Here is a 13,903-nt window from a genome sequence, read left to right as displayed (position 1 = left end):
AAGGGCTACTCGATGGCCCCGGAATTCCAGGGAAGATCTCTTCCGGGCCTCCCGCAGTATCCGTTCCCTCAGGGGATAATCCGGCAAGAAGGCCAAGATATCCGGAGGGGGTGCCGAAGTCCGGCGCTGCAGGCCCACTCGGTGCGCCCTATCAATCCGGATGGGAAAGTCAGCCGACTCACCCAACACCTCTCGGAACAGGTCTCCAAGGTACGATGCGATGTCCTCCCCCTCCTCCCGAGACGGAATGCCTCGGACGCGGATGTTGTTCCTCCTGGAGCGGTTCTCGAGGTCCTCCGTGTGTGACTGCAGATCCAGCTGTTGTTCCCGAAGACGAATGACCTCCTGCTGTAGTTGCGCGATTTCTTCGTCTCTGGTGTGACCCGCTTCTTCCACCGTAGCCACTCTGTCACCCAGGCCGTCCACTTCCCTTCGTATCTCACGGACCTCTCCTGCCACCTCCTGCTTGAGCGTTTGGAAGTCTTCCCTCAGCGAGCTGAAGAGTGATTCCAGGAAGGACCTCGTTACCGGCGGCTCCCCCCCGCCCGCTCCTTGGGAGCCACTCGGTGGAGTTGGGGACGGCTGACCCCGATCCGGTCTCGCGCTGTTCCTGTGCAACATCTCAGGCAACGTGCGATCTCCTTTCCGCGTCCCCTTATTCTGCGCCATGATGGCCGACAAGATGCTCCCCTCGGAAGTCTAGTGTCCCGGCCCCCGGTATGGTCTCAGGACCGGGCTAGCGGCCCCACACGTGTCTCTCCAATGACCCAAGACCTGGGCTGCTTCACCACCAAGGCAAAACCCGCAATGGGGCCCACGGCCTGCACTCCCAGTGACCTGCTGTCCGCTTGTGTCAATAGGCCCCCAGGGCCCGCACTCGCATTCCCCTCCACTCCACTGGCTTCACAGTCTCAAGCCGACCGGCCCGGTCACCACCAGGGATTCCCCCTCAAGCCAGGTCTCGGCGGGGCCACCTGATCACTCGGAGCCTGTAGCAACGCCCTGGGATCTGTCGCTACCCTCTTCAGGTCAACTCAGGAGTGCTCACCTCGGTCGCCACAAGGTTGGCTAGTCCAAAAGAGCCTGTTCCAGTTCGCGCCAATGTGTGGGCGTAATGGCGGGTCTAAAGGCAGCAGCCCGCTTCAGCTCAGCGTCCTCTTGTCGCACAGCTCACCGCCGGGCCCATAGATGACTCCGCAAACTGCTCCGGGCCCCTCTCTCCAGCCTGGCGGGTCGCAAGGCCTCTGCCTCACTGAGCTGCTGAGGACCAGGGAATAGGCCAGAGCCACGGCCTCGATTAGCGCAAGGCTCCGCCCCCGCCGCTCGCCGCTCCACTTTGAGCACCGGGTCCACCAAGGAGACTTCCTCTGGGCCAAGCAGGGGCGCTCGGGACAGGCACAGACGGACCACAGCACCTCCCGGAGTTCTGAGGCGGCTATCAGATAGGTCCGTGTCCGGGTCTAGGCCCAAGCCGCGGCCTCTCGTAGTTGCCGGATGCGGGCGCGGCGCCGGACCCCCTCCGACTTCAGGGCAGACCCGCTGTGCGCACCGCAAGCACAGGCGGCGAAGACCAGGCCCAGCGGGCAGAGCGGAGCTCCGTTGCGGCCACCTGGATCGGCGTCCAAATCCGGGCAGGGTCCGACTCCCTCCCAGGCCGCGCACCAGGCTTCACCCACTCTCTGTACTGGCGCCGCACCTCGGACCGCAGGAGCACAACGGAAGTCGGCTAAAGGCTCACAGCCGCTACTCCATGCCCTAACACCCCCGCTCTATGGATCTGAGCATTCCGGGGGGGAGAATCAGCTCAATTACGGTAGGCGTAGGGCTTCAGGACGGCGGAGCTCACATCGAGTGCGACCACTCAGCTCGCCATCTTGGCCACGCCCCCTACTGAGGTGCTTTAAACTGTTTACTGTGCTGTCAAAATAACTGTAATGAAAATCGAAAATCGTATATCACTAGAATGTTTTCCTATGTTAAATTAAATGTTATCCCGAGGAAAGTCACAAAATTATAGACAACTTTTTTTCCCACCATCAGCTTCCCTCAACGTTCAAGGTTGTGTGGATGTACTAGCACATATACATCAGTCCAACTCAAGAAACGTTTAGTGCATTTAACACAGCAACATTTTCTTGCATATTCTTGCACGTCATTGTTTTAATCTTTCTGAATCCTCTCTCTGGAAACAAACCACTTCCTCGAAATAGGTGGTTGCATGTTCCCATTGTTTTTGTACAGCAGCAGCATGTACCCTCCGAGAAGCTGACCGTATCGGAAAATTGCAGACATGTCGAGCAGCAGACAAATTGCGGGTTGTAGGTTTCCAATGAGTTACACTTCTTGCAGACCACTTCACATTGCCAGTCTTCTTAATAAATATTGCAGAATAATACTGAAATTATCTTGTTCGCAGGCAGCTTTTCTGTAATGAGGCTTTTCAAGGTTTACCACTGAGTTAATGTACTTATGCTGATAACAACCTACTTCATGAATCGCGTTTTCTCCCTCTCTAAATATAAGAGAGGTATTTCAATAGGAGTTTATCTTAATGGCTTAGCTTTCTGGTTGCAGTTCTTTTGCTATCTGTACAGTTTGAAGATTACACCAATTCTGAGCCATAGTAAAGCATTTTACAATAAAAGAAGTTCTATTAAAAGCTCACAGAAAGCTCTAATGACAAATGTGCATTTTGAAGCCCAACAATGACAATCTGAAAAAGTGCTGATGCCCTTTGACTTATTTTCTTTTTGGTCCACAACCTCAGCATTCCTGAGTCCCTACATAACTTCTGCTAATCCTGGAGTTCTACTGACGTGGGGTACTATTTGCAAAATGGGACATGAAGTTACAGCATGACCAGGTAGCTGCCAACTACAGGAATGGGCCTCACATTCCCTACGGAATTATTTTTGAAAAACCATTACATATGCAGCCTCTGGCCCAGACATAACACCATATTCTGGTTAATAATTGGCAGGCGGGCTGAACCTGCCAAAGTTCAAACTTAACACCAATGATGACTGTGGGTTAGTAGGCTTTCTTTCGAATTTCAATGTCAAAATAAGTGACTTCTGATGCCCACATACAAAAATAAAGGAGAGAACGAGAGAGAGGGAGAGAGGGAGACAGAACGAACTTATGGGAGAGGTGGTGGTAGATTGAATGTGATCCCCAGCCTTACACTGCACTGTTTGTCACAGTTTGTAGGACAAGCCACTATGTATTGCATGGACAGATATGTTCAAATGAATTGCACATCAACAAGGTGGACATCATCAGATCATCTTCAGTACTGGAAAAGCTTGAACGCGAGTTCTGATTGGATTATTTGTAGCGCTCTTATAATATTTAGTAAATGTATACCATTTTAAGAGCCTACTTTGTGTCTGTGGCATTCCAGAGCAACAGTTCACAGATTATTTAATTTGTCCTCCCTACCCTTGACAAGGAAATATTTTAACATAAAAAGAACTGGAGAAAAATACAGATTAGTGGTTATTTCTCTTAAATCATGTGCTTTTCCACATTGCCTCTCAAGGGAGCAACATTTGCGCTAATTTACATATCTTCATCAATTACTCATTTCACCCAGTGGAACATCTTCATGAGTGAATTGACAGTTGCACTTACCAGTTATACCAACTCCTCATCATATTTGAAGCAACCATAGTGGCTTGAGTTTTTTAAAAAAGGCAGCCGACACGCTATAGATTTATATTGATTACACTAAAAGCTCACTGGTGTGGCAGATTAAAAAGTGGATTCCATGAGCTCTGTCGGTTATGCAGGGCAGCATCTGGATTATTAACTCACATTCTACGCATCTGCATAAATCTTTTGGAGCTATGCAAATTCTGGCTAAAGCTGATATTTTGATTGCTAACATTTGTTCAGGTTCTCTGGCAGTGGAACTCGATCTGAAGGGTGACTCAGGCAAGCTCACAGTGTGGTTTTTAAGGTTTATTAAGCAGGCAAAGTACTGAATAACCAAAGTTCACTGAGCAGCCCAGTGAAGTGAGGAACCTAGAGGGCAAACTGTGCAGCACACGATGTTGCAAGAAACTAACTAAGTTGCACTGTCCTGAAATAGGATTTTAATTTGTTGCGGTTAATACACATTGGGCGTGTGATTTTTGCTTGAACAACATTACTGGTCAGTTCACAGTGTGCCTGCCAGGATCCTTGATGTAGGTTCCTAAACATCCGATTGATCAATCTCCGGACAATAATATTTTTTAGAAACTTCACAATTTCCATCATTTATGATGCCCAGACATCATAATTATTATAGACCAAATATATAAATTGTCCAACCCGTAATAACAGGAGTGTACATTAGTAATACACAGGAGTCACAGAATCTTGATGAAAAATTTAGATTTCTAATCTTTTTGTAGATGTAAACATGAATTCAGCCCAGCCAACACGTTTCGTCCAAAATGGACTTCACCAGGGTTGTAAGTAAATGCTCAAAACAAGTAGCTGTTGCTTTGGATCAATTAAAGAGCAATATATTGATCATAATGAATTTACTTTTGATGAGGAAAATGGACAATAATAAATTGGAGTTGAACATAGAATATTTGATGACTCATCTTGTATACTATCGTCTGGGATCCACTCAATTACAATGCATAGCCTAACTAGAGATGATGCACCTGGTTTTGAGCATTTACTTACAACCCTGATGAAGTTCGTTTAGGACGAAACTCTTTGGCTGGGCTGAATTCAGGTTTACATCTACAAAAATAATAGAAATAAATCAAGATTTTTTCATCAAGATTCCGTGACTCCTGTGTATTACGAATGTACACTCTCATAATTATGAGTTGGACAATTTATATATTTGGTCTATATTAATTATGATGTCTGGCTTTCTCTGCCTTATAAAGTCTGCGCACAATACTCTACCTCTAAATTTAACTGTGCATTCCTCTGACTTTTGAAATAACCTACCATCGCTACCTCTGAAACCTATAACATGTCTAATCCTCCATTGTTTACATATCATTACTTTGTATGTGCATTGTTTTTATTATTTTCCTTTTATATTGTCTGTAAATGTTGCTGTGCATATTCTGTAAAGCACTGATACCCTCGGGTCAAGTTTGCAAAAGTCTAAAAATAAATAAATAGTATAGCCACGTGTGGCATCTAAGATGTAGAATAATGATGCCCATGATGGTTTCAGGCCAGGCTCTATGGAGTATTTATGACTCCTGCCCAACTGCGCAGTTTAAGAGCTGAATTTGATTAGGGACTTTAAAAGAGACTGTATGTTGATAAGTATTAAGGAGTAAAGGGTTTATGGATGGGGGGCTCTCATGGAAGATGGGTGGGTTGGGACAGCCAGTGGTTTTTTTCTCTGTAATGATTCAAAGCAGCTGGACTAAACAATTATATGGCTTAATGAACAATAACTCTGCATAATGGCTGCAGACTCGAGGGCCCTCCCATACTGAGGCCAACTGTACAGTTTTTTGGGTATTCATAAACAACAGATCTATTTGTTCATGAGCAAGGGAATATTTAAAAATTTACAGTAATCATGAAATGCTATGATTTTTGTAGATTGCCTGGAGTACTCCTAGTGATGGCTTACAATACTCAAAAAGTCAGAAATGCTTTCCATACAGAGTAGGAAGACTACAATAGTTCTATCTTTGTGAATCAAGCTTTTCATTTCTGGAAGCGATCTAAGCACTCTATTGATAAAACAGAACAATCCAAGATAAAGATAAATAATGCGCAGTCTGAGATTTCTGAAATACAGAAACACTTTAATGGAGAACTCCCATCTGGAACATGGTATCATTTACTTTAACGAATTCAGCGTGGCGCGAATTTTCGTGCTGTGCTGAAGGTTCTAATGAGCCTATCGGCTCATGACGGAACGTTTCCGTCATGAGCACAGCTCAACCGACGCTCATGATGGAACCGTTCCGTCATGAGCATGGAAGGGGTTAAGGGAATTCGTTCTGCTGCTCATTTGATGCTTTTACATTAATTAACCAAATTCCAATATTATAGCAGGTTGTAAATTTAATAAAAAAAATATGTGCAAGGAATTATATCTCAAAATGTAGGCTTTGGCAACACGGTTCTAGAATTAAGGAAGTAAGAGAAAAATATAAATACATATTTTTACCGAGGCAGTCTGGTCCATAAGTTCCAGAAGGACAGCAAACTTCAATTGTATCAATACAAAACCACTTCAATAAATCAGAATGTTTTTTCTTCCTGTTTAATAAAAAAAAACGTGTTAAAAGGCTGATTAGCAAACAGGCGACATCAAAAGCAAGCCAGTTTTATGTCTCAGAACAACAGCACAAAACGTACACAGTAAATCACGGTTTAGATAAGGATCTAAAATCAAAAATGACAGGATGTACTGCAAGCTACCGCATACCCTGGGCTACCTAATATCCACCCCAAACACCACCATTTGAGAACCCTCCACGCTGCTGAACCCAATTTAGATTCCAGATTAAAAGAACTAAAACAGAGTGTGCATTACTCACATCTTAAACCACCATTTCTCTATTTGCTCTTCATGCTCCTCTACCATGTGGTTGCATTCAAAGTCACTGCTGTCGCACAGTTTTTCTATAATCTCAACAAGGCGAATTTCACTGAAAGACAAAATGTTCTTAATCATTAGGACATTCTGTAAAAAATATATATATATATGTTTTTTGGGTTTTTTTTTTTTTTAAAGCTGCATGGACAAAAACGTGTTTCCTTTTTAAACAATTGATAAAGTTTCACTCAGTGCTCATAAAATATTACCAGTACAATTATCTTGGGAGTGAGCAACTTACGGCTATAAAAGTTGATCCCCCTCCACTTATCGAAGTAGAATCTTCACCCCAAGCAGGCAGGATACAAAAGTCCAAAATACTGTTTCCACAGACAACTGATCTAACAATGAAACACACTTCAGTGGACTTGAGCTGATTACAGTGCATGCGGAGGAGTTACAAATGTTGAATCCTCCCTTTTTTTCTCCTCCATTGAACACTTGGCTCTCTTCAAGCGACTACAATACTTCATGGTTTCAAAACAGGAGTGAAATTTTCTTACTCAGCATTAGGCTGATTTTAATTCCACATTTCATATTTTACTTAAAGATTCCCCCGGTCTACTTTGTTTTCCAATAGGTCCATGCTATTACTCAGCTTACTATTAAAAACACAGCCAAGTGCTTTCGCATATATTTGGTATGTCTCAGCATTGTAGTAAAATGCACAAACTTTCATGCTAAAGACGCAACCTTTAAAAAAAATTATAATAATAAACCTCTCAAATGGCTTGAAAATGATAAAAAGCAAATAAGTTTCAGATTTAAATAAAGGGATTTTCCACAGTTCTCTATCACAGACCCCTTTGAAATGCAACTACTTCAGTATAGTTCTGCTGCACCAATCTAGTTATGCTTTTGTCAAACGCAAGGTAAGCATTATCTCGGTGGCTATGATACAAGGAAACTTGGAACAGAAAGGAAACTTGGAATAGAAAGGCAACTGGAAAGTAAACTATTGCAAGAATAGTGAGATTCACACCTTTAAGTCTTGGATGCTCAGTGCAGCAACCAACTAATCCAAAGTACGTAAATGGACGATAGAAATCGACATTTACATAACGCTCTGAATATTAGAGGGCTCATCTTGGAGTGTATCAAGGGATGCTGTTGATAGTTGCAACCTCTCGCCATGGATAACATTTCAACACTGAGGTACATGGATCATCTGAGAGGCCCTAAACCTATATCATTTCAGACGTTGCAATGTATTTCTTATCTCAATTGAAACACAGGGACTCTTTCATAATGGAAAAGAGAGAAGTCAAACCAGATCAACTGGTACCTACACATCAACAGAGAATGGCCATATATACAAGAAGCACTAACACACCAAAACAAATTGGGCACTATCTTGCTTTACACAATTTTACACACTGTGCAACTGCCACAACTTCCAATCAGATGCATTCCTAGACACAGTGTATGGGAAACTGACTTACACATCCCACCCTTTTCAAAAATGTCTCTTTAACACTAGTATCCCAATTTGGATTAACACATGGTTGGATTCCAACCAATTAGATTCAACAGTGGGTACAGGAATTATTACTCCCAAGTTAACATCCAGTCTTGTTGATCTACCAGGCTCCTTGGCCACTACTCAGCCTTGCATTCATTTATCTAGGTTATTATGCTTTATCATTTAAAAGAGTTTCTGATGTCAAACCCCTAAAAATGTTATTACAATTATATCAGGAAAGTCCACCTCCTGGACACAGACATTGTGGAAAAAAGGCTAATCAGTGTCAAAGTAGGGATAATGAGTAGATCTGTGGCTTACTAAATACAAAAGTAAAGGCAGCACACCAGCTGAAAACCAACTTCTGAAAGGAGGGAATGCGTGGAGGAGGTGTAAATAATTATTCAAAATATTTTTTGAAAGAGCTGTAAGGTGAACGAGAGGTGAAGTACTACATCCACTACCTGAATGTAACAATCATACTATCACCTGGTCTTCCTCATCACAGCCCGTACCATGCTACCCAAGGACTGTAACGAGGGTGATGTATAAATTTGCCAAGGGCCAGCTATACAGATCATAGTTTCACAAGAAGGTCCACTGACTAATTAAATGGTATTACTCAAGCAAGCAGCATTGTAATCACCAATGTTTATTATCTCCTGGTCTAGATTTGATTGCAAATAAATTGCGAATACCATGCTGATAAACAGCTATTGCACTTTTTTAGGAATTCTTTTACTACACTGAAATGTACAATCCATGCCATGGTGTGGTACTGACAATCACTGATACCCTACTTGTGCATCACATGCCTGATTGGCCCATTTGTCTAGTTGGGCACGAATGGGATAAATGTGTTATTATAGGTTATGTTGATTTGTATAGTGAACTAATCATCCAAAAAGGGTATCCAGCCACTTGATCAAGATGTCTAGGTGTGTGGTCCCAATGGGCTTATATGAAGAGCCAGGTACTGTGCTACAAGTACTTACCTGATTTCATACTTTGACAAGGTCTTTTCTTCCCATGCCGTGTTACCACCACCAAAATTCTTTTTTGCAGTATCTTCCAATCCCTGCAGATCATAAAAAAATGTATGAAAAATACCCACAGATTTAACTACATTGTTCATTTATTAAACAGATAAACAACTTGGAACTGATCACAGGAAAAATCAGTATTATATTAACAACTTGGACGCATTCAACAATTGTAGGAAAGAGGAATATTATTTGCTATGGCTGGGTAGCCTTACCATGTAATTTCACAATAACCCCAAAAATGGTCCTTGGATTCACACTAAGAAGTCCTTCGCTCAGTCCTAGTAGAGTGTCAAAGAGCAGTCAGGCTGTACTAGAGGAACATGCGTTAAGCATTTCAGAGTACCAACACGGACGATAAGTAATTGACACTATTCGAGAGAATTCTAACACCAATTTATAAAAATGTGTATTTTTATCTTAATTTAGACACTAAAACGAATAGAATAGCAAACATATATCCTGAGTTACAGATAACTCAGGATATCTGAAGTAAAGAGTGATGTGATTAACATTAGTAATTTATTTTTCCATCCAGTGAATTATAAGTGCTCATGTGCTCGGGCCTCTGCGGTCTGGTTTAAGTAGCTTTGGGTATTATTCTAAATCCTTCCGGAATTGGAGAATCAGAAGTTGCTCACATGCCGAACCTATACATTTTGTTTTTGACACTCCAGTGCGTGTGTCAATATGAGCTACTTTCAATTTAGCTGATCTGGGGACTTGACCTGTGGCTTGCTGCAATTCAAACATATATTTTAAATCCATGCACATGTTTATAAATCGGCAGATGCCAGCTCAGTGAGGTCTTCTGCTGTTCTTGGCTTCCCGATCCACTGGTGGAAGTGTCCGTTTCAGGATACAGAACCCCCCTACTCTCTTATTGTGCTTCAGTGCATAGGCCAGATGAGGCTGGCTTTACTTTTTTGTCCCACAGGCAAGCTTCTGCTGCATGCACTGCAGCCCTTTGGAATCTCTTCTCCTTTTATCAAGCATCAGAAATAGACGTGTTCACCATCTCCTCTTTTGCCAACTCAAGTTTACATGTTTTAAAAGGCAACATTCTGTTCATGCCCTAATTAACGTTTCTAAATTCATTCAATGCTCAATGAAACCAAGAGGAAGATTTGATTTTGATCCACATAATCTAAGTTTGGAATTTTAAGTGACATGTTTTTGTTATGGAGAAAAATGTGACCTTTAATTGCAGGTCCCCTTTATAAAAGCTATAGTTAAAAGGCCACACCAATTACATTCTTCTATTTCTTTGAGACCACCTTTATTGCAAAAGCTTATCACTAGAGCCAATATGAGTGTACTGTGGTAATATAATAGACTCTGAATAACAAAATACATCTCTGCTGGGTTTACTGCAGTGTAATTGAAATTTTACATTATATCCAGGGTCACTGGAATTATGCGATTGTGCAGATGCAGCGATTTTAGCATAATTATTGATTTGCCGCATTTGCCACATAATCATCTGCCCACATAATCTGCAGATTTTAACAAAAACGTTTTTTTATTTCTAGCTCGAACGGGTAAAAATTGCTAAAATGCAGCATGAAACGGCGCAGAGGAAGGCCCTTTGCAAAACTGAACTGATCACTTTTCAGCTACTTATTGCTATATTTGGACGTTAAACTGGTACCAATGAGGTGCAATCAAAGACCATACAGTGTTACCAAGTTTAAAAATGATGAAATGAGGAAATTATACTGTTACAAAATGTGTCACATTATGCCACATAATTTGCCTTTTCTTGCAGCAAAATGTACTCGGCTGTGCCACATAATTTGCTCCTCTCCAGTCGCATAATTCCAGTGGCCCTAATTATATCCCTAGTCACTTTTTCATAGCTTCTCATAATAAACGGATTAGGCCTATTGCTTACAGTAAAACTGACTTGAATTATTTTAGAGAGCCAGCAGGTGAGCTAAAGTCTTATGAAAAAAATTACAGCCTATAGGCCTCAGCCTCTCGCTTTCCTGAGGCTTGCCTGGTGCTACAGCAGGCTGGACAGCACTCGGAGTCCGCATGTCAACTGACTAGTGACTCGGAGTAATTATGGTCATTTATTATCAGGCAACAGAGATAATCAGCGCTGGGGGCCTCTCACATCTTGTTTGCCTTTCTATTTGTGGTGCTTTGCAGCAGTTTTAAGATCCTCTTAGAGTTTCTTATTTCTCAATTGGGTGTCATTGTTGATACTTATATGTTTCCCACGTCTTCACTGCTTGATTTTGCCTGCGAGAAAGTGTCACTCATAGCCGTTGAATGTCACTCATAATTACACTGAACTTATGACAATGTCACACATGAGCAATCCGAAACCTTGGCAGCTATGCACACCATAGCCAGCTTGCTTCACACTTTTTTAGTGCCTGTTAGCCCTACGCAAGCAGCTTGTCGGTCTTTCAAATACAAACATATCACAGATAACAGTAAGCCATAAGCACGCAGTATATTGGTCTTCCAAATCCATGCGTATGATGGATAACAGTAATGCACATTCCTCTGCCTAACACATAAGCGCACACACACACACAAAGTACTAACTGAGGGAATGCAGTTCCCTTCAAATAGAAGACTTACACATTCCCATTCATGACCTTGATTGAGCCCTGGAGGCGCAACCTCACTTACATTCTTCATCTCAACGTGATGATACACACAGATAACTAACTGTTTTTGACCACCAGGGAGGCAGACACCTAATCTCACCTTGTGAAATCTCTCCACCAGTTTCTTGCAGGTCTCGCAAGGCTCCTTTGGGCTATACGCGTGGCTGTAGGATGCACATACGCATAGTAAAAACCCCAGGTAGAGAAGAGCCTTCCTCATGGTGCGGGGCTCAGCTGTTTGAATGCTGCCTCCACCACCCAGGCGCCACAACGGAGCAGTTTAACGTCATTCAAAACCGGCGTTTCAGACACAGCCTCCACCCGGGCCGCTTCCGCCTCTTTACTCCGCCCATAGACGCGCGATGTTGTGATTGGTGCACGCGTGCAAAAAGTGATGAATGAGCCAATCCGGGCTCGCCACGAAAATGGCCAATCCGAAGCCCACGTCTAAAGCCAGAAAGCAGGCAGCTCTTGGAGATGCTGGTGCTGCCGCTTCCCACGTGTACCTTACGCGCCAGTAGCGACGGAAGCCGGGAGGTACGGAAACTTGGTGCGCTTTTAATAAATCTTACATATCTCTAAATGCAGGAAGAGGTGACGGAGAGCTTTAGTCCAAATGTCCTAACTGCAACAATATCCCTCAAAGCCAGGAAGGGGGGGGGTGTTACTTGTTCTGGATAGACCCTTGTCTTTCCTACACAATTTTCCAATTTCTTTTTCCGGGGCAGCCCCTGTAGAACTGTGACGGACCCAGCGCGGTCTCATTCTTTACGACCAGTGCGCTGTTACTGTGTGTTGTGTACATATTTGTAACTGGGCGACACGATGCATTGGACCAGGGCATAAGTCCTAAACAAGCATTTGCAATGCAATAGTTCTCGCGTTTATGTGAGTTTGAGATATTGACATTGTAAATGACAATGCCTTTTATTTTTGTATTCGTTTTTAAAACATAAATAAAAGGCATTATTTACAATGTTAATAGCTTAAACTCGCGTAATATTGCATTGCAAATGCTGGTTACAGCAGTAGTTAATCCCTGAAAGGGCCATCTTCAATCCTGACTGCTCAGCTGCACCATGACTGCTCCCTGCCAGTCTCCCCTGTGCAGGCACCTCAAGTCCCAGGTGTCGTTAAGTGCCCAGGTTTTGAATGTAATTGTTACCCACTTGCACCCAAAAGGCCTAATTAAATAGCAGTGTACACATGGTGGCCATCTTAACTTACATGCTACCAATTTAGGTGCATGGCTCTCCCAACCCCTGTGCACCACTCAGTGCCAAGCAGCCGTGACCTCCTGGCGGCCATCTTAGCTTATATCCTACCACTATAGGTGCAGGCCTCTTTACCCCAACCCAATGTGTGCAAGCCTCGATTGCGAGCCATTTTTTTCAGGGTATCGTCCGAATGCAGGTGCAGAGCTCTCAGCAGAGGCACCCCCCACATGGTCGCACCGCCCGAATCCCAATAAATTCAAACCACACCAGTTTGGTTTATGGAAGAATTAAGGCCGCAGTTTATTAGGCATTATCACTTACAAGCGATCCTTTACACGCCATTATTTCTGTCTGGCGACTGTGCGATCTTACACAACCAGCTCTGCACTGTGCCCTACATTCAGTGCGGCTCTCTTTTCCAAAGTGACTTGTCCCCGTCCTTAACCACCAATGCCTCTGCACTGTGCCCTACATTCAGTGCAGCTATCATTGCCAAGGTAACCCCCTCCCTGGGACACACCTTTTCCTTTCTCTCCGGGCAAGCTTCTGCTTCCGGCCCGACCGGGTAACCTTTTACCTCCGATTTCCACACACTCCTTGGGTAAGCGTCTGCTTTAACCCAACCGGATGGCCCCTTTTGCATCCGGTGTCCACTCACTCCCGGGTAACCAGCCGGTTCCCACCCGGCCGGGTGACCTTTTCACTTCCGGGGCCCACACATTCCCTTCCGGGTTGCGTAATTAATTGTTTACTTCCGGTTCACCTGAACACAGGGAGTTCGGGGAGCTTGCCAGTGACCCCCTGGGTCCTGCCTGCCCCATTTGTAGTCTGAGCCCACTGCGCCACCTGCTTTTTGTATTCTTCTTGGATCGCTTTGTAAGTACCGCCATGCCCCCCCCCCCCCCCCTTTCTATTACTATGTATACAAAGCGATCAATGGATAATTTTATTATAAGCAATTCGCATAATTTTTT

General features: G+C 43.6%; 2 protein-coding genes across 4 annotated transcripts in view; one reads left to right on the top strand and one right to left on the bottom strand.

Moving 5' to 3' along the window:
- Positions 1 to 12,073, bottom strand: part of CRELD2 (CRELD disulfide isomerase 2) — a 98,671-nt gene extending 86,598 nt beyond the window's left edge. Inside the window, exons 1-4 of one of the 2 annotated variants that reach the window (XM_086967314.1) lie at positions 11,813 to 12,073; positions 9,041 to 9,123; positions 6,525 to 6,635; positions 6,152 to 6,243 (exon numbers count right to left, since the gene is read on the bottom strand). In XM_086967314.1, the coding sequence (XP_086823440.1) occupies positions 6,152 to 6,243; positions 6,525 to 6,635; positions 9,041 to 9,123; positions 11,813 to 11,932 (406 nt within the window). In that variant the 5' untranslated portion in view covers positions 11,933 to 12,073. The remainder of the gene's footprint in view (positions 1 to 6,151; positions 6,244 to 6,524; positions 6,636 to 9,040; positions 9,124 to 11,812) is intronic. The other variant, XM_086967316.1, reaches the window with a different exon arrangement.
- A 55-nt stretch (positions 12,074 to 12,128) lies between these two features.
- ALG12 (ALG12 alpha-1,6-mannosyltransferase) overlaps positions 12,129 to 13,903 on the top strand; it is a 112,534-nt gene continuing 110,759 nt past the window's right edge. The window contains exon 1 of one of the 2 annotated variants that reach the window (XM_086967312.1): positions 12,129 to 12,249. The gene's annotated coding sequence lies outside the window, so the exon portion shown is untranslated. Of the gene's footprint in view, positions 12,252 to 13,903 lie in introns of both variants that reach the window. The other variant, XM_086967310.1, reaches the window with a different exon arrangement.

The sequence above is a fragment of the Lissotriton vulgaris genome, chromosome 1_1, assembly GCF_964263255.1.
Source record: "Lissotriton vulgaris chromosome 1_1, aLisVul1.2, whole genome shotgun sequence".
In the NCBI taxonomy this organism is placed as follows: Eukaryota; Metazoa; Chordata; class Amphibia; order Caudata; family Salamandridae; genus Lissotriton; species Lissotriton vulgaris.
This window is presented reverse-complemented; position numbering and strand designations above follow the sequence as displayed.